The sequence below is a fragment of the Tamandua tetradactyla genome, chromosome 25 (genome assembly GCF_023851605.1).
Source record: "Tamandua tetradactyla isolate mTamTet1 chromosome 25, mTamTet1.pri, whole genome shotgun sequence".
Lineage (NCBI taxonomy): Eukaryota > Metazoa > Chordata > Mammalia > Pilosa > Myrmecophagidae > Tamandua > Tamandua tetradactyla.
This window is the reverse complement of record NC_135351.1, coordinates 46,372,669-46,392,860: the sequence shown is the minus strand read 5'-3', so window position 1 is coordinate 46,392,860 and position 20,192 is coordinate 46,372,669. Positions and strand designations below refer to the sequence as shown.

Here is a 20,192-nt window from a genome sequence, read left to right as displayed (position 1 = left end):
GGCAGCAGCTCCAAGCTGCAGGACTGGGGGCTCTCACAGATTCACTTGACCGTTTTCCCCTGCCACACCCTGCCTACAGGTCACTCCTTGCTGGCGTGAGAAGGAACAGCAGCCCCTCCCCACAGCGAGTGACCCAGGCACAAGCCCCCATGTGGAGAAGGGGCCACAGGGAGCACTCACTCGGTCCCCTCAGTGTGTGGAGGATCTGCAGGGAGCACTCACTCGGTCCCCTCAGCAAAAGGACGAGCCACAGGGAGAACTCAGTCCCTTCAGCCTGTCAGGGAGCCACAGGAAACACTTAGCCCACTCAGCCTGTGGAGGTCCTGCAGGGAGCACTCACTTGGTCCCCTCAGTGTGAGGAGCAGCATGTGGAGGATTCACATGGAGCATTCACTCAGTCTTCTCAGTGTGTGGAGGATCTGCAGGGAGCACTCACTCGGTCCCCTCGGTGTGTGGAGGAGGATCCACAGGGAGTACTCATCGGTCCCCTCAGTGTGTGGAGGAGGACCTGCAGGAGCCCCTCACTTGCAGGTGGCTCCACAACAGTTACACCCACACTCACTCTGCCCTTCTCTATCCATTTGCTCTCTGATACCTGTGACTGCTGTTCCCACACAAATTCCCACTTTGCTGAGCCACAAACCATTGGTTGCCTCCGCGGTGCTGCTGTGAGCACCACCTGCCCTCCTTAGGAGAATGATGGGCACATGGAGAGGTAGGAGGAGATGTCCCATGGGTTCCTGGTGTCAGCACCCGGCACAGGCCAGGCCTCCACATGCACATGGTCTCCATGGGAAGGTAGGTGCTTCCTCCAATGCCACCTGGCCTCCACCAAGCTTTGGAGACTGGACACCTGGAGCTCAGCTCCAAGGACTTGGCTTGGCCTGGGGTCCCCACCCTGCTCACAGCCCTCAGCTGCTCATCCCTGATGGTCGGTCTGTGCCAGAGGTGGCAGCGGTGACCACATGGTGTGCAGAGAGCACAGAGGCTCAGCCCTGCCCGCAGGAGAGGAAACGTGACGACATACTGCAGCCCTGTCCTCAGCGCACCCACGGAGGGCAGCCCGAGCCCCTGGCCTTGGTGAGGAACCGGTGATCCCAGGACCACCGCCCAGCAATAATCCAGCCAAAGGAAGAGAATCACTTACACATGTCAAAGGCACAGAGTGACAAAGAGCTGGATTCAAAGCTCTAATGTGTACAGAGGAATAACAAAGAATTTTTTTCTCAAAAACGTTTAAAAGGTTTCAAAGAATTTAAAATAACTACACTATTTTGCTTGCATGCTTAATGGTCTCATCCTTCATTTGCAGAAATTATATGGCCTGTCATTTCTGGATTGCCAGGAGCTGGGAAGATCTGTCATGACACTAGCTGGCTATAAACTCAAGGAACAGACACCTCAGAATCTAGATTCAAAAACTGATATATTAAAATATCAAAGTGTTTACGTTTCAACAGTTACCAAACATACAAAGAAAGAGGAAGCAGTCCTCCAAGCAAAAGAAAAGATTAAAGAATTAGAAACCATCAAAGAGGAGGATGAGACCTGAGGCATACCCAGACTTTTAAAAGACATAAAAATATGCTCAAAGAGCAACAGTAAATCTTCAACAAAGAACTAAAGCAAATCAGTTAAGCAACAAATTAACACAAAGAGAACATCAAGAGAAGTAGAAATCTATGAAAAGAAAGCAAACAAAGCTTTACACTAGCAGAAATCTAAAATTCCCTAGAGAGGTTGTGCCAGTTTGATTTCTGTATCCTAGAAAAGCCATGTTTTAATCTTAATCAGTCTTGTGGGAGCAATGGTTTCTTCTAATCCCTATTTAGTACTATAGGTTAGAAATCTGATTAGTTTCTCCATGGAGATGTGACTCAATCAGCTGTGGGTATGAAATTTGATTAGATGGAGACGTGTCTCCACCCATTCTATGTGGGTCTTCATTAGTTCACTGGGATCATATAAAAGAAGAGACATTTTTTGGAGAGAATACCTTTTGAGAATGACAAGAAAGCTACGAGGCCAAGAAAGAGCTTGATACCTGCTCTTAAGGTGGTTACAGAGTGAATGTCCTTGTCATTAGGAAATGTACACGGCAGAATCAAGTGCCCAAGGAGTGGGATGTATGCAACCTACACTCAAGTGTTCAGAGAAGGGCTTGAAGGACGGACAGATGGATGGATGGAGAGACGGAGGGAGAGAGAGAGAATGTAAGATGGCAAACGGGGCAAAGTGTTAAAAAAATTGGTGGATCTGGGTACCTGGGGGTAGAGGTATGCTGGAGTTCTCTAGAGGGTGTTTGTATTATTTTCATAACTATCTTGTAAATTTGAAAGTATTTCAAAATAAAGTTTTAAAAAATACAATAAGAGGAATAGATTAGCACAGCGACTGATACGCAGAAATGGCCAAATGTTATGATGATACGGTACCTATATTGAGACATCAGAGAGATGTAGTGCATAATGGGATCTGAAAGGGGGAGAGAAAACAGCCAGAGCGAGCATTCAAGGAGCAGCAGTCCCTAAACGGGACTTAGCTGGAGGAACCACTTCCAAGGCACTGGGACGGGTGGGGAGTTCCTAGGAGGGAGGACGTGACCCAAGGCACAGCATCGGGTGCGGCTGGGACACACAGCATTCAGTGGGGGCATGGCTGCAAGGGACTGTGGGGGACCCAGCCACCCGGCCACCATGGGAAGCAGCAGAGCAGCTCGGCGACAGGCACAGGGTGACACTTTTCCTGCTGCTAGTTGCTGAAAGGACCATTTCAAGGTCTCATGGAGCAGTGAGGACAAAAAAGAGGAAAACAAAGGGAGAAGGAACAGAGACAGCAGCATCGTGACTTGGCGATGGACTGACAGGGGTCACAGAACAAAAGGGGAGCTGATGAAGCTCCAAGCTGTGAAGCCAGGGTGACGAGAGAGAGGTTCAGGGAAAGAAGGAGGGACGGACAGGAAGGGGGACATGGGGAGTGGGGTAAAGAGGGCCCCAAGTTCTGTTTTAAGGGAGTGTGCTGCAACAACTGGGCATATGCAAGCAAGTGCCCTGTAGAGGTTGCTCAAGATGGTTAGAGCCCAGGTGTCCAGAGCCCAGGTGGTTAGAGCCCAGGTGTCCAGAGCCCAGGTGGTTAGAGCCCAGGTGTTCAAAGCCCAGGTATCTAGAGTCCAGGTGGTTAAAGCCCAGGTGGTTAGAGCCCAGGTGGTTAGAGCCCAGGTGTCCAGAGCCCAGGTGGTTAGAGCCCAGGTGTTCAAAGCCCAGGTATCTAGAGTCCAGGTGGTTAAAGCCCAGGTGGTTAGAGCCCAGGTGGTTAGAGCCCAGGTGTCCAGAGCCCAGGTGGTTAGAGCTCAGGTGTCCAGAGCCCAGGTGTTTAGAGCCCAGGTGTCTAGAGCCCAGGTGGTTAGAGCCCAGGTGTCTAGAGCCCATGTGGTTAGAGCCCAGGTGGTTAGAGCCCAATTAGTTAGAGCCCAGGCATCTAGAGATCAGATGTCTAGAGCCCAGGTGGTTAGAGTCCACTAGAGCCCAGGTGGTTAGAGCCCAGGTGTCTAGACCCCAGGTGGTTAGAGCCCAGGTGGTTAGAGCCCAGGTGTCTAGAGCCCAGGTGGTTAGAGCCCAGGTGTCTAGAGCCCAGGTGGTTAGAGCCCAGGTGTCTAGAGCCCAGGTGGTTAGAGCCCAGGTGTCTAGAGCCCAGGTGGTTAGAGCCCAGGTGTCTAGAGCCCAGGTGGTTAGAGCCCAGGTGGTTAGAGCCCAGGTGTCTAGAGCCCAGGTGGTTAGAGCCCAGGTGTCTAGAGCCCAGGTGGTTAGAGCCCAGGTGTCTAGAGCCCAGGTGGTTAGAGCCCAGGTGTCCAAAGCCCAAGTGTCCAGAGCCCAGGTGTCTAGAGCCCAAGTGTCTAGAACCCAGGTGGTTAGAGCCCAGGTGGTTAGAGCCCAATTAGTTAGAGCCCAGGTGTCTAGAGCCCAGGTGGTTAGAGCCCAATTAGTTAGAGCCCAGGTGTCTAGAGCCCAGGTGGTTAGAGCCCAATTAGTTAGAGCCCAGGTGTGCACCTGAGGTGGGCACCTGGAGACCACAGCCTAAGGCCTGGGAGTGGGTGGGGGCTTTGGGGGACAAATGGCTGGACCAATAGCAAGGGGTGCAGAGCAAAAAGGCAACTGTAACGTGTGGGCTCAAAACAGGAGCTGCTGGATGCTGCATTGTCCAGACACCAAGCAGGGAGGAGGACGGGTGAGCAAAGGACAGCAGTTGTGCCAGCAGGGCGGGGCAAGGGAGGAAGCCCTAGCTTGGCTGTCACTAGGTCACTGACCCCACAAAGACTGTGAGCTTTGAGGGGGCAGGCTGGTAACTGGGGTAGAGGAGGAGGTCTGGTTTGGCGGGCGGTAGGACTTGCAGTGTGGAGAAGAGCCAGGCTCCACGGACACTCCTGCAGCTCTCGTGTGGTCAATACTGTGGAGTGCTACTGTGAGCCAGGAGCCCAAGGACTGAGATCACAACCACACGCTCACACTCATCCGCACACTCACCCACTGGTGCACACATACACACTCACATGTACATCCACTCGCTCGCTCACAGACTCACACTCATGTGCACATCTGCTTTCCACAACCACACGCACACAAACTCACACCCCTCATGCACACGCACACACTCACACTTACACAACAGTAGTTTGCTGGGCCTGCGCAAGGCACCCGGGGACAGCTGGGACCAGCAGGTGGCAGAGGAGGGGGTGGGGACGGAGACTGTGAGGGGACAGGAGGCAGGGTGAGGAGCGTGCGCACAGAATACGCGTGCGAGCAGCAGTTTCCCAGGGGCACGAGTGTGTCCGCCCCACCCCAGACCCCCGCAGAGCCCCCAGTTGGCTTGTCCTGCTCCACTCACCTTCTGCTTCCATCCTGCTCCTCTTTTTGGACTTTTTCACAGAAAAACAGTTCAGGAAAGTCAAAGGCATTGAAAAAAGTGAAACTAATCAATGTCTTTTCAATCCTGTGGAAGACCTAGTGGAAAGAGGACTTAAACTCTGTCTACCGTGATGTTTTGAGATTTTGGTCCTCCCTGCTTCTGAAGACACCACCAAGATACGGCCTCCATCTCAAGGAGGGTAAAACTTGCTCTGATCTCCAGGAGACGCTCCAGGAGTGGGAACTTAGCTGTGACCATCTGCTGAGGGCTCACTGGTCCCTAGCACAGTCTGCAGAAGCAGCTCAGCTGTGCGAGCGGTGGGCAGCATCCCATGTCCGCAGGCAGCACCCCGCATCTGCAGGCAGCACTCCATGTCGGCAGGCAGTACCCCATGTCCGCAGGCAGCACCCCACCTCCACAGGCAGCACCCCGTGTCCCCTTGCAGGCAGCACCCCATGTCTGCAGGCAGCATGCCACATCCACAGGCAGCACCCTGTGCTCCCTCGCAGGCAGCACCCCACATCCACAGGCAGCACCCTGTGCTCCCTCGCAGGCAGCACCCCACATCTCCTCGCAGGCTAGGTATCGTCTGCCTGTGCCACTGACCTCACTAAACCTCACTGGGTGGGGTGAGAATGAAGCAAGTGAGTAAGGTGCTAAGATGTGCTCCTGGAACACAATAAGTGCTCAGGTTTTACTTATTTTAGCAGCTTCTTCTTTCCTAATTTTCAGCCCATGTGAACTGACACCATAGAAGCTACTTCTGTCTAGGTACACACCTGGATAAAAGAATGCACCACATGCATTTGGCTTCCTTGGAAGGAAGGCGTCCATGTAACCCGGCCCAGAGCTTATTTGTGGAATAACTAGTTCATTTCCAGGCTAACCTGTTCTGTAACCACACACATGCATATAAAAGAATAGACTTTTATATATGGAAAACACTGCAGGCTCCCATCCCATACTCCATTCCCTCCTTCCTGATGAAAAGAAAGCCATATTGTTCAGGGCAGGAATGCGCTCAGCTAAAAATATCCACTTCTCCAAACTCTTATTGCTATGGTGGCCACTTGACCCTTTTCTGGGCTCCTTTCTTTTGCTTTATCTTCCTCCATTTAAAAGGCATCCCATTTTGTCCTTTACTCTCCCTTCCTCCAAGTATGAGCCGCATGTGGCGCACGTGTGTTCTGTCCAGCTATGTCCCAGTGCCCAGAAGGCATGGCCCGCTCCCCGAGCAGGTGCTGCGACAGCTGCTGCCACAGTAAGTGGTGTGTGTAGGGGGAGCCTTTTGGGGGGCATGTGCTGGTGGGTTTCTAGGAAAGCTTCTGGCCTTTTGCTCTATTTCTGCTTCCCTCTGTCCTCTTCCCACCTACCCTGGAGGGGCAGCGGGCAGCTCGGAGGATCAAAGCCACATGGTGAGCCGTGAGGCCGAGTCGGTGCTGGAGGCCGCCTGGCCACGGCGCTGTCCCTGTCGCGGGAAGAGGGTGCACTGGGACTTCCAGTCTTGCCACTATTTGTCAGGCTTCCGCTTACTCATAGCTGAAGTCATCCCTAATAAACACAGTGATAAGGATGCTTCACAGCAAAACAGACTCACTATCTAGACAATCTGAAGGTGAGCTGAGTAACAGGAAAATTAACTCAACATTTCATTTTTCAGCCAGTCAACACAAATCCACGATGGGTGTAAAAAATTAGGTCATCTGGCCAACAGGCAACACTAACAGATGTAAACGGAAGAGGCTCAGATGAAAGCTCCAATTTTCAGTGAAAGTACAAAGGACCAGACACACTGGGAGGAGGTGAGGAGGAAAGGGGAACGCGTCCAGTCGGGTGGGCAGACCCTATTAAAAACTGTGTGCATATGTAAATATACATGTGTGCACACAGAGTATGTATTAGATGTGTGCATACATAAATGTACGTCTGTTATGAATAAACACATGGGTGTACACATAAATACGTTGCTATGAATAAATACATTTGTCTGGGTGTGCATCTACGTAATAAATGCATGTGCGTGCATAACATGCGGGTATGTTCATAAACAAACATAGATATACATCTGCATACGTATATGTGGACACATACACAGGGATAAGGGCATGTGCACATAAACGTACACGTGTGTATACACACATGTGCAGGTGTCTGGACAGGTGTGCACATATGTATAGGCACAGACTGCAGGCAGGCACCCCCACAGGCCAAGGCAGGCTCTGCAGCCCACCTGCCAAAACTCCGCACACGCCAAGGTGTCAGGCATGTTGCACTCTCACTGATTATGTCCCACCTAAAGGAACCCTCCCCCTCTGCCCCTTCTAATCAGAGCTGCAGCCCCATAACCCCAGAGCTGCGTCCCCTGTGATGCTGGGCCACAGGGAAAGGAACTAGGAATCTGTTAGTTAACATCAGATCCCCCGTGGAGTGGATTAGCTAGGGAAGAGGGTCAGGGCCTGTGGGAGCCCAGCCTGGGCTCACAGGGCTGCAGCTGTGGGCACTGGAAAGAAAGGAGAGGAAAACGGCTGCCCTGGCGTGACACTGCTGACCCAGAAAAACGTTTCGACTGGCAGGCACTGAACAGACTCAGCCAACAGGCCATCCAGTGCTTCAATGTTCAACTGCAAAGCTACCTCCAAGAATAGCACAATTTTGCATTTGATAGAGTTTCCATTTTTAACTACAAAGAATATGAATTATTCAACATAAATACGGCATAAAACCTACTGAAATAAAAATCAAAGGTGCACGGGTGGTAGATTGCCTGCCTTCCATGCAGGGGACCTGGGTTTGGTTTCTGGACCACATACCCCCCCAAAAAACAATCTAACCTAGGGTTTCAAAGGTGATACCTTATAGTTTAGAAAGAAAAAACCCTTTTAGATTTACCAAAATAATTATCAATGCCTCAATCTAAGAACATGTTGCCAGCCTGCAAACTCTACGGTCATCACTGATCCAGATGGAATCCCCAAGAGACCCTAGAACCATTGAGACGGGCGTTTCCAGAGTCTCAGATGGCTTTCCCAGCGGGAAAACCGTCCCTTCTGGAAGATACCTGACAGGGCCCACCTGAATCAAAGAACCAAAGCTAATCTCCTGGCACGACGGAGGGACACCTCTGCCTCTGCTGGAAAACAACATCCAGAGGCTTCACCGGAACCCAAAACACAGGATGCTCTGCAAAATGAGCTCAACTTTTTAAAAATGTGAAGATTACAAAAGACTAGAAAGGCCAAGAAAACCTCACATTTAAATGAGGCCAAAGAGCTATGACCTGAAAACGTGAGGAGTCACTGAAAAATTGCTGGACTGAAAAACTGTTCTGTGATACAATCAGGCGACTCGGAGAAATCAAACATGAACTGCAAACACCACTGCTCAATGCCTGCATCTGCCCTGGGCAGAGGCTCCGGGGTGGGGAGGGGAGTCGAGGCCAGCAGGGTCCTTCCCAAAGTGTCCACCAGCACTGTTAATGCAGGGCTGAGCAATGGACGGGGTGGGGGGGACACAGGGCTGAGTGTGTGCGAGGAAGACACAGGGCTCTGCATGGGGAGGGACACAGGGCTGTGTGTGGGAGGGGACACAGGGTTGGGTGCTGTGTGCTGTGCATGGGGGGGGGACTCAGGGCTGTGCGCTGTATGTTTGGGGAAGAACCTGTAGATGATGGAAAAGGTCAAAACTGGTCAGTCAAGAGGAAGGTTATATTGGAGTTCATTCAACAAATTTTGCAACTTTTCTGTAAATATAAATTTTTTTCAGATCAAAGTTTTTTAAAGTAAAAACAAGTGCCATAATTTTCAAAACCACCAGTAGGGAAATGAATGACAAAAAGGTTTGAAACTTTCAGACTACTTGGAAACACCTAAGCTTAAATGAGCCATTAAACATCGAAATGTCAGTATTAACCATGGAGAGCTGGGATGTCAAAAAACTGTGCAAGTGTGTGCATTTGTGTGCACATATTAACACATTTTCTTGAGCTCAAAGGAGGCTGTCAATCTCTCTGTGGCCACAAACATGGAAAGAAGGAATACCTGCCATCGAGGGCAGTAGTGCCAGACTGTGAAAGGTTGGTACAGATGTGATGAGTCATGTCCCCCGAGGAGGGAGGGCAGGCATGCTTTGTTTCCGAAGGATTCCGAGATATGGAGAGAGCCCCCAAGTCACACCAGTGGAGAGGTGACTGGGTCAGCAGGAGCCACAGCTCACTCCAGGCTCCTGCCCACACTCGGTCAACTCTGCCACACAGCCCAGTCTCAGAACCAACCTCAGCCCTGGCCCCCTGCTCCTGTCCCCTGGTCCCTGCCCCTTGTTCCTGTTCCTGTCCCCTGGCCCCTGCTCCTTGTTCCCTGCTCCCTGTCCCTGCCCCCCAGCCCCCTGCCCCTGCCCCCTGTCCCTTGTCCCCTTGCTCTTATACCCCTGCCCCCTGCCCCTTGTCACCCTGCCCCCTGGACTCTACCCCTGTCCTCTGCCCCTGATCTCTGGTCCCCGGCCCCCTGGCCTCCTGCCCCTGGCCATGTCACCAGACCTGGGGCTGACACCGTGCACCTGAACTGAGGATGCTCACATGACCTGCGCCTTCTGTGTAGCACTGGGTGGACACAGTTTTCTTCTGCCATCCCTTCTGCATCCCTCTTCAGCTCTGGCAAGGCTGTCCCTGGGCCAGCACACACGCGTGCATGGATTAACACACACATGCTGTCCCGACGTGTGCTTTCATTCCAGAAATACTCGCTGCTAAGCCACGTCTACGCCTCTCTGGGCACAAAACAGTACAGTGGCTCGGTGCCAAAGGAAGTGGCTGTCTGGAGAGTTGACCTTTCTTATAGTTCTTTATCTCAAAAGATCATAAATAGTACATTCTAGGGTGACTGTGATGGAATAAAGTAGAAAGGGGAAAGGTTACAAGAAAAAATACACTTGTTTTGTTTTTATTTTAAGTTGCCTAAAAGAACTACTGGAAATACAACGCTTAGCGTAGATTTACCCTCCACAAGGAGAGAAATCCAAGTTAGGACCTTATAAAAGCAAAACCATCCCTGGTTTAAGGTCACCCCTCAAATCGAGGGCACCGTTTACTCCCCCGTAGTTCACTTTTGCACCCGGCTTCTCTTGGACTCTTCTCCTGCCTCGAAAAGCTAAAGTAAAATGACACCTGCCTGCGTTCTCGACAGCCAGCTCCCTTCCAGACAGCCGCTCGGGCGCTCGCAGGTCTTCACAAAGTCCCGTTCCACGCCCCCCCCACACCCCCCACACTCACCCACATGCTCCCCAGAGGACCCTCGGGGCACTTACTTTCTCTCCACTTCTGGGCTGGACGCGGCACTACAGAAACCCAGCGACTCCTAGGAGAGAAGATTCGTGGTGGCAGTGAGCAGAGAGCAGCTTCCTCTGACTTTAGAGGGCCCGCTCTCTTATAAAAAGGCAGGAGCAAAAATAGCTGACGAAAGTTGTCGTGCTTACTTGGATCTGGGACCGCAGCTGACGTGACGCGGGGCCAGCATCGGGTTTCTCCTAAAAGAGAACAGATGCAGTTTAACGAGGCTTCCAAACGTGGCACACACCCGCGAGACAAGCGTAAGAGGACACGCCGGGAGGAGGCAGGGACATAAACAGATTCTCTGGAAAAACTAAAGTTCCTTTAAAATGAGAGCTCTGGCTCTTACAACCATCCTGTTCTCCAAACTTCGCTGCCGGACGCCCGTGGGCAATTTTACCGCAGAAGACAGGAGCAGAGGCTGGCCAAGGGGTGCAGCCAGCCACGGGGAAAGTGCCCTGGGGATGCTGCCACTCAGGGTGGGATTCACTGGCACCTGTTTGCATTCAGCTTGTCTCTCGGTAACAGACGTCCAATAGGATTTTAAATTTCTGAATGCATTCTGAGTATTTAGTAACAGGGCTGAAAGTTACAAGTATCCTTAGGAAGGTGGAAAGCTAACTTGAAATTACCTTGCAGCCTTAAAATTGTCATACTCCTGTAATATAAATTAACTGCCCTTGCTGGAGGCCTGAAAAATAAACTCTCTTGCCCAGTGACCAGGTCAGGTGGGTGAAACACGAATGCATGAAACTATGACACCCTGAAAAGTCCCTGAACCATGGAGAAGAGGCTCAAGGAAGCCAAGAGCTAGGGGTGAGCCATGCAACCACACGCCCTCCGCTCACACTTGGGGAAACGGTGCCCCTCTGAAAGAGCAGGAGGCCAGGGAAATGCCGGTCCTCAGCAGGATGAGCTGCACTGAAACAACTCTGGCAGCAAAATGTGAAAATTCCATCCTTAGGGGTTCCAGGTATTACTGTCAGAAAGTAGGAGTTACTCTAGTAAAAGGCGCTGAATTTGAAACCACAACAAGATTTCTCTTAAGTAGGGGATAATTCTAAATCTGAACAGGAGTTGAATAAAGTAGCATTCCTTGTCGTGGTGCAGCCGCACAGTGGCTCCAGCTGACCCCAGGACAAGGGCAGCCCTGGACAAGTCACATCACGAGCTGTACACAGGAGCAAAATATCAAATCAGCTACGATTTCCCCAGTAACCCTGCTGTGCTCTGAGGAGCTGTCATGTTCCTCAGGAGACACACGTCCTCCTCTATGGTCTCAGGGAAAGTCAGATATGGGGACACACGGTCTCTACCGAGGCATTCTCACTTGCATGTAATGGCTCATTTTAGCACATGAACAACAGGTAATTTCATTGTTGATACAATTACAAAACTGGATGACCACACTATTTTAAAAAATTTGTCAGAGAATTGAAGTATCTATGAAATAATAGGCATGACTCAGAGTAAATATTTAAGTGTAAATAGGCAAAAGAGGAATCCAGTGCAAATATGAAACGGCACATGAGCTGCTGGATGGGGTAAGGTGCTGAGCTGGTGCAGGGTTTGTCTGGATGGGTCGCTGCGAAGACAGGTAACACGGGCTGTGTAATGAAAATGGGAACACATAATATTTTAGGATGTAGGTATGACAGCAGAGTAAGAGTAAAAATAAAAAACAGAATATACAGCATGGTGAAGTGCGATGTAAATGGGGGGCCCCGTGAACACACAACGGTAAGGATATTCTCTGTTCTGAAAGCCTGCAAAGCGCTGGTAGGGAAGCTGCACACAGGGGAGGGTATGCGAGAGGCTGGGGGCAGAGGGGGCTGGTCGGGAGGGAGGGGCCTCGGCTGCTATCAAGCTTTACTCAAGCTGGGTTCAAGCGGTACACTGAGTGTGTAATAACAGTCTTCGTGCCATTTCGTATGCTTGAAATACGTCATCATTATTTGTAAAGCCTCACATTCTCCAATTTAATTTTCCCAAATTTTAAGAGTTAAAAAAAAGAAAGTAAGTCTCTTTTTAAAATTTACTCTAACCGTTTGTCTATTTTGCTTTCATTGATTCATTTGTTCCCATTTTAAACTTTAATTGGTCCAAATGGATTTGATCGATTTTTATGTAAATATGTTATTACATTGCTGTCAATTACCAAGAGCGCACTGGGGTAACTAAAGCTAAAAGGCAAGTCCTGGGAACAACCCGAGCGGCTGCTGGGGGCGCCTCCGGCTGCAGCCTTGGGGCGACGGCCTGGGAAGGAGGGGTGGGTCCCTGGTGAGAGGCCGCGGCGCCCACGCCTGGCCCATCCCAATGCTACTTTAAAAACAAGGCGTGGGAAGTACGTGGGCGCTGCCTGTGTCCCGCTGGCGCACCCCGGGCCGCTCCCCATGGGCCGGACACTGCGCTGTTAGGCTGCTGGGGGCCGGTAGGAGGAGGGCCAGTGGCCGGCTAGAAGGCAAACTCCGCTGCTATCCGCTGATCCCCAGGCCACGGGTGTTCTTCACCCCCCCAGTAGCTCCGCCCCTCCCTTGGTTCCCTTCTTCAGGAATCCACCTTGAGGGCCACAAGAGACATCACTTTTCTTCCTCTATAGTTCTGCCTGCATTTTTCTAACAAATGTTGTCCAGGCCATGGTGGGCAAGCACAGACTCTTCGGCCAGTGCACCTGTCCCTGCCCACAGCGCAGGTGCTTGTACCTGCCATGTTGGTGCCGGATGACGCCTCACTCATCCTAGGAAGCTTCCAGCAGGAGTCTGTCGCTTACTTACAGGAGGCTGCCTGTGTGTCAACTACTTTTAGGAAACCAGTTGCGGTTGTGGTCTCAGGATGCAATGTGCAACAATGTACCCCTTTCACACAACGACCAAGCAGGGTTTGGTCAGGAACAGTTTATTGACACTAAGATACCATCCTAACGAATCCCAGGGTCATTTGGGCAGTGAATAAAGAAGTATTTGCAAAGTCCCCTTGGGGGACTGGGGAGAAAGGAGGAAATATTCAATTTTCCCATATGGGGAATTCCTGATATTCTCGCAAGCAGTGAGGACAACCAAATCAACAGGTCAAGCCCTCAATCTTGGGGTTTGCCCCATGAAACTTCTTTATGCAAAGGATAGGCTGAGCCAACTTAAAATTAGGCCTAAGAGTGACCCCCAGAGAACCTCTGCTGTTGCTCAGATGTGGTCTCTCTCTCTCTAAGCCCAACTCTGCAAGTGAAAACATTGCCCTCCCCTCTACGTGGGACATGACATCCAGGGGTGAAAATCTCCCTGGCAACGTGGGAGAGGACTCCCAGGGATGAGCCAGGCCCTGGTGCTGTGGGATCAATGCCTTCCTGACCAAAAGGGGGAAAAGAAGTGTACAAAATAAGGTATCAGTGGCTAAAAGGGTTCAAATAGAGTAGAGAGGCTATTCTGGACTTTATTATCATGCAAGCTTCAGCTAGATATTGCTAATTGCCATGGTTTGCTAAACCCCAACCAACATCACTCCTGCCAATTCTTTTTTTTTTTTTTTACATGTACAATCAGTAATTCTTAATAACATCACATAGTTGCATATTCATCATTTCTTAGTACATTTGCATCGATTTAGAAAAAGAAATAAAAAGACAACAGAATAAGAATTAAAACAATAATAGAAAGAAAAAAAAACAAAAAAAACAAAAACAAAAAACTTATACCTCACATGCAGCTTCATTCAGTGTTTTAACATAATTGATTACAATTGGGTAGTATTGTGCTGTCCATTTCTGAGTTTTTATATCCAGTCCCGTTGTACAGTCTGTATCCCTTCAGCTCCAATTATCCTTTCTCTCTTTTTTTTTTTTTTTAATTAACGGAAAAAAAGAAATTAACCCAACATTTAGAGATCATACCATTCTACATATGCAATCATTAATTCTTAACATCATCACATAGATGCATGATCATCATTTCTTAGTACATTTGCATTGGTTTAGAAGAACTAGCAACATAACCGAAAAAGATATAGAATGTTAATATAGAGAAAAAAATAAAAGTAATAATAGTAAAATCAAAACAAAACAAAACAAAACAAAAACCTATAGCTCAGATGCAGCTTGATTCAGTGTTTTAACATGATTACTTTACAATTAGGTATTATTGTGCTGTCCATTTTTGAGTTTTTGTATCTAGTCCTGTTGCACAGTCTGTATCCCTTCAGCTTCAATTACCCATTGTCTTACCCTGTTTCTAACTCCTGCTGAACTCTGTTACCAATGACATATTTCAAGTTTATTCTCGAATGTCCGTTCACATCAGTGGGACCATACAGTATTTGTCCTTTAGTTTTTGGCTGGATTCACTCAGCATAATATTCTCTAGGTCCATCCATGTTATTACATGGTTCATAAGTTTATCTTGTCTTAAAGCTGCATAATATTCCATCGTATGTATATACCACAGTTTGTTTAGCCACTCTTCTGTTGATGGAGATTTTGGCTGTTTCCATCTCTTTGCAATTGTAAATAATGCTGCTATAAACATTGGTGTGCAAATGTCCGTTTGTGTCTTTGCCCTTAAGTCCTTTGAGTAGATACCTAGCAATGGTATTGCTGGGTCAACTGGCAATTCTATATTCAGCTTTTTGAGGAACCGCCAAACTGCCTTCCACAGTGGTTGCACCCTTTGACATTCCCACCAACAGTGGATAAGTGTGCCTCTTTCTCCGCATCCTCTCCAGCACTTGTCATTTTCTGTTTTGCTGATAATGGCCATTCTGGTGGGTGTGAGATGATATCTCATTGTGGTTTTGATTTGCATTTCTCTAATGGCCAGGGACATTGAGCATCTCTTCATGTGCCTCTTGGCCATCCGTATTTCCTCTTCTGAGAGGTGTCTGTTCAAGTCTTTTTCCCATTTTGTAATTGGGTTGACTGTCTTTTTGTTGTTGAGATGAACAATCTCTTTATAAATTCTGGATACTAGACCTTTATCTGATATATCATTTCCAAATATTGTCTCCCATTGTGAAGGCTGTCTTTCTACTTTCTTGATGAAGTTCTTTGATGCACAAAAGTGTTTAATTTTGAGGAGTTCCCATTTATTTATTTCCTTCTTCAGTGCTCTTGCTTTAGGTTTAAGGTCCATAAAACCGCCTCCAGTTGTAAGATCCATAAGATATCTCCCAACATTTTCCTCTAACTGTTTTATGGTCTTAGACCTAATGTTTAGATTTTTGATCCATTTTGAGTTAACTTTTGTATAGGGTGTGAGAGATGGGTCTTCTTTCATTCTTTTGCATATGGATATCCAGTTCTCTAGGCACCATTTATTGAAGAGACTGCTCTGTCCCAGGTGAGTTGGCTTGACTGCCTTATCAAAGATCAAATGTCCATAGATGAGAGGGTCTATATCTGAGCACTCTATTCGATTCCATTGGTCGATATATCTATCTTTATGCCAATACCATGCTGTTTTGACCACTGTGGCTTCATAATATGCCTTAAAGTCAGGCAGCGCGAGACCTCCAGCTTCGTTTTTTTTCCTCAAGATGTTTTTAGCAATTCGGGGCACCCTGCCCTTCCAGATAAATTTGCTTATTGGTTTTTCTATTTCTGAAAAATAAGTTGTTGGGATTTTGATTGGTATTGCATTGAATCTGTAAATCAATTTAGGTAGGATTGACATCTTAACTATATTTAGTCTTCCAATCCATGAACACGGTATGCCCTTCCATCTATTTAGGTCTCCTGTGATTTCTTTTAGCAGTTTTTTGTAGTTTTCTTTATATAGGTTTTTTGTCTCTTTAGTTAAATTTATTCCTAGGTATTTTATTCTTTTAGTTGCAATTGTAAATGGGATTCGTTTCTTGATTTCCCCCTCAGCTTGTTCATTACTAGTGTATAGAAATGCTACAGATTTTTGAATGTTGATCTTGTAACCTGCTACTTTGCTGTACTCATTTATTAGCTCTAGTAGTTTTGTTGTGGATTTTTCCGGGTTTTCGACATATAGTATCATATCGTCTGCAAACAGTGATAGTTTTACTTCTTCCTTTCCAATTTTGATGCCTTGTATTTCTTTTTCTTGTCTAATTGCTCTGGCTAGAACCTCCAGCACAATGTTGAATAATAGTGGTGATAGTGGACATCCTTGTCTTGTTCCTGATCTTAGGGGGAAAGTTTTCAATTTTTCCCCATTGAGGATGATATTAGCTGTGGGTTTTTCATATATTCCCTCTATCATTTTAAGGAAGTTCCCTTGTATTCCTATCTTTTGAAGTGTTTTCAACAGGAAAGGATGTTGAATCTTGTCAAATGCCTTCTCTGCATCAATTGAGATGATCATGTGATTTTTCTGCTTTGATTTGTTGATATGGTGTATTACATTAATTGATTTTCTTATGTTGAACCATCCTTGCATACCTGGGATGAATCCTACTTGGTCATGATGTATAATTCTTTTAATGTGTTGTTGGATACGATTTGCTAGAATTTTATTGAGGATTTTTGCATCTGTATTCATTAGAGAGATTGGTCTGTAGTTTTCTTTTTTTGTAATATCTTTGCCTGGTTTTGGTATGAGGGTGATGTTGGCTTCATAGAATGAATTAGGTAGTTTTCCCTCCACTTCGATTTTTTTGAAGAGTTTGAAGAGAATTGGTACTAATTCTCTGGAACGTTTGGTAGAATTCACATGTGAAGCCATCTGGTCCTGGACTTTTCTTTTTAGGAAGCTTTTGAATGACTAATTCAATTTCTTTACTTGTGATTGGTTTGTTGAGGTCATCTATGTCTTCTTGAGTCAAAGTTGGTTGTTCATGTCTTTCCAGGAACCCGTCCATTTCCTCTAAATTGTTGTATTTATTAGTGTAAAGTTGTTCATAGTATCCTGTTATTACCTCCTTTATTTCTGTGAGGTCAGTAGTTATGTCTCCTCTTCCATTTCTGATCTTATTTATTTGCATCCTCTCTCTTCCTCTTTTTGTCAATCTTGATAGGGGCCCATCAATCTTATTGATTTTCTCATAGAACCAACTTCTGTTCTTATTGATTTTCTCTACTGTTTTCATATTTTCAATTTCATTTATTTCTGCTCTGATCTTTGTTATTTCTTTCCTTTTGCTTGCTTTGGGATTAGTTTGCTGTTCTTTCTCCAGTTCTTCCAATTGAACAGTTAATTCCTGCATTTTTGCCTTTTCTTCTTTTCTGATATAGGCATTTAGGGCAATAAATTTCCCTCTTAGCACTGCCTTTGCTGCATCCCATAAGTTTTGATATGTTGTGTTTTCATTTTCATTTGCCTCGAGGTATTTACTAATTTCTCTTGCAATTTCTTCTTTGACCCACTCGTTGTTTAAGAGTGTGTTGTTGAGCCTCCATGTATTTGTGAATTTTCTGGCATTCTGCCTATTATTGATTTCCAACTTCATTCCTTTATGATCTGAGAAAGTGTTGTGTATGATTTCAATCTTTTTAAATTTGTTAAGACTTGCTTTGTGACCCAGCATATGGTCTATCTTTGAGAATGATCCATGAGCACTTGAGAAAAAGGTGTATCCTGCTGTTGTGGGATGTAATGTCCTATAAATGTCTGTTAAGTCTAGCTCATTTATAGTAATATTCAGATTCTCTATTTCTTTATTGATCCTCTGTCTAGATGTTCTGTCCATTGATGAGAGTGGGGAATTGAAGTCTCCAACTATTATGGTATTTGTGTCTATTTCCCTTTTCAGTGATTGCAGTGTATTCCTCACGTATTTTGGGGCATTCTGGTTCGGTGCATAAATATTTATGATTGTTATGTCTTCTTGCTTAATTGTTCCTTTTATTAGTATATAGTGTCCTTCTTTGTCTGTTTTAACTGTTTTACATTTGAAGTCTAACTTGTTGGATATTAGTATAGCCACTCCTGCTATTTTCTGGTTGTTATTTGCATGAAATATCTTTTCCCAACCTTTCACTTTCAACCTATGTTTATCTTTGGGTCTAAGATGTGTTCCCTGTAGACAGCATATAGAAGGATCCTGTTTTTTAATCCATTCTGCCAATCTATGTCTTTTGATTGGGGAATTCAGTCCATTAACATTTAGTGTTATTACTGTTTGGATAATATTTTCCTCTGCCATTTTGCCTTTTGTATTATATATATATCATATCTGACTTTCCTTCTTTCTACACTCTTCTCCATACCTCTCTCTTCTGTCTTTTTGGTTCTGACTCTAGTGCTCCCTTTAGTATTTCTTGCAGAGCTGGTCTCTTGGTCACAAATTCTCTCAGTGACTTTTTGTCTGAGAATGTTTTAATTTCTCCCTCATTTTTGAAGGACAATTTTGCTGGATATAGGAGTCTTGGTTGGCAGTTTTTCTCTTTTAGTAATTTAAATATATCATCCCACTGTCTTCTAGCCTCCATGGTTTCTGCTGAGAAATCTACACATAGTCTTATTGGGTTTCCCTTGTATGTGATGGATTGTTTTTCTCTTGCTGCTTTCAAGATCCTCTCTTTCTCTTTGACCTCTGACATTCTAACTAGTAAGTGTCTTGGAGAACGCCTATTGGGTCTATTCTCTTTGGGGTGCGTTCCACTTCTTGGATCTGTAATTTTAGGTCTTTCATAAGAGTTGGGAAATTTTCAGTGAAAATTTCTTCCATTAGTTTTTCTCCTCCTTTTCCCTTCTCTTCTCCTTCTGGGACACCCACAACACGTATATTTGTGCGGTTCATATTGTCCTTGAGTTCCCTGATACCCTGTTCAAATTTTTCCATTCTTTTCCCGATAGTTTCTGTTTCTTTTTGGAATTCAGATGTTCCATCCTCCAAATCACTAATTCTATCTTCTGTCTCTTTGACTCTATCATTGTAGGTATCCATTGTTTTTTCTATCTTTTCTACTTTGTCCTTCACTTCCATAAGTTCTGTGATTTGCTTTTTCAGTTTTTCTATTTCTTCTTTATGTTCAGCCCATGTCTTCTTCATGTCCTCCCTCAATTTATCGATTTCGTTTTTGAAGAGGTTTTCCATTTCTGTTCGTATATTTAGCATTAGTTGTCTCAGCTCCTGTATCTCATTTGAACTATTGGTTTGTTCCTTTGACTGGGCCATATTTTCAATTATTTGAGCGTGATCCGTTATCTTCTGTTGGCGTCTGCGCATTTAGACAGATTTCCCTGGGTATTGGATCCAAAAGTTTGGAAGATTTTTCTGTGAAATCTCTGGGTTCTGTTTTTCTTATCCTGCCCAGTAGGTGGCGCTCGTGGCACACGTTTGTCTGCGGGTCCCACCAGTAAAAGGTGCTGTGGAAAACTTTGGAAAACTCTCGCCGTCCTGGGGGTTCGCTAGCCGAAGCGGCTTGAGCCGGCCCGGGGTCTGAACGCAGGGAGGGTTGCTGGTCGCCGCAGCCAGGGAAAGAGCCCGTCCGAATTTCCTAGTCGGCCCTGGGCAACAAGCGTGGTGGGAGGGCGCCAGCGGCAGCGGCCCGCCCGAGAGAGTGCACGTTCCCCGGGAGTCACGGGTTTGGAAGGGGCCGCCCCCACCCGTCACCGTTCTCCGCGGCCTGGGGGTTTCCGATCCAATTCTCTCAGTTGGTCCGGGGGCTGCGCGTGGTGTGGGCGCCAGTCGCTTTGGTTTCAGGGGACCACCTCTCCAATTCTCCCAGCCGGCCCGGGAAGGGGGAAGGGAGTAACTCCAGCCGCTTGCCACCCCGCCCGGTAAGGCCCGCGCGCCTCGGCGATCTCACCCGAGCTGCTTCTCTCAGCCAGCCAGCTGTTCCAGGATGGGGTACGCTGTCTTTTTTTTATCTCTGTTGTGGCTTTGGGCGCTTTCTGTATCGTTTCTACTCCCCTAGTAGGTGTCCTGGAGAAGAAACTAAGATCCGCGCGTCTTACTAAGCCGCCATCTTCCAGGAAGTCCTCCTGCCAATTCTTAAAAAGACCTAGGGCTCTATTTTGAGATTCTACAAAGGTTTCATGTACTATAATTACTTCCTGGACACCTACACATT

General features: G+C 47.0%; 1 protein-coding gene across 3 annotated transcripts in view; it reads right to left on the bottom strand.

Annotated features, from left to right (window-relative positions):
* Positions 1–20,192, bottom strand: part of SASH1 (SAM and SH3 domain containing 1) — a 151,130-nt gene that overhangs the window by 81,322 nt on the left and 49,616 nt on the right. For all 3 annotated transcript variants that reach the window (XM_077143425.1, XM_077143429.1, XM_077143426.1), the window contains exons 3-4: positions 10,369–10,419; positions 10,201–10,250 (exon numbers count right to left, since the gene is read on the bottom strand). In XM_077143425.1, coding sequence (XP_076999540.1) covers positions 10,201–10,250; positions 10,369–10,419 — 101 coding nt within the window. The remainder of the gene's footprint in view (positions 1–10,200; positions 10,251–10,368; positions 10,420–20,192) is intronic.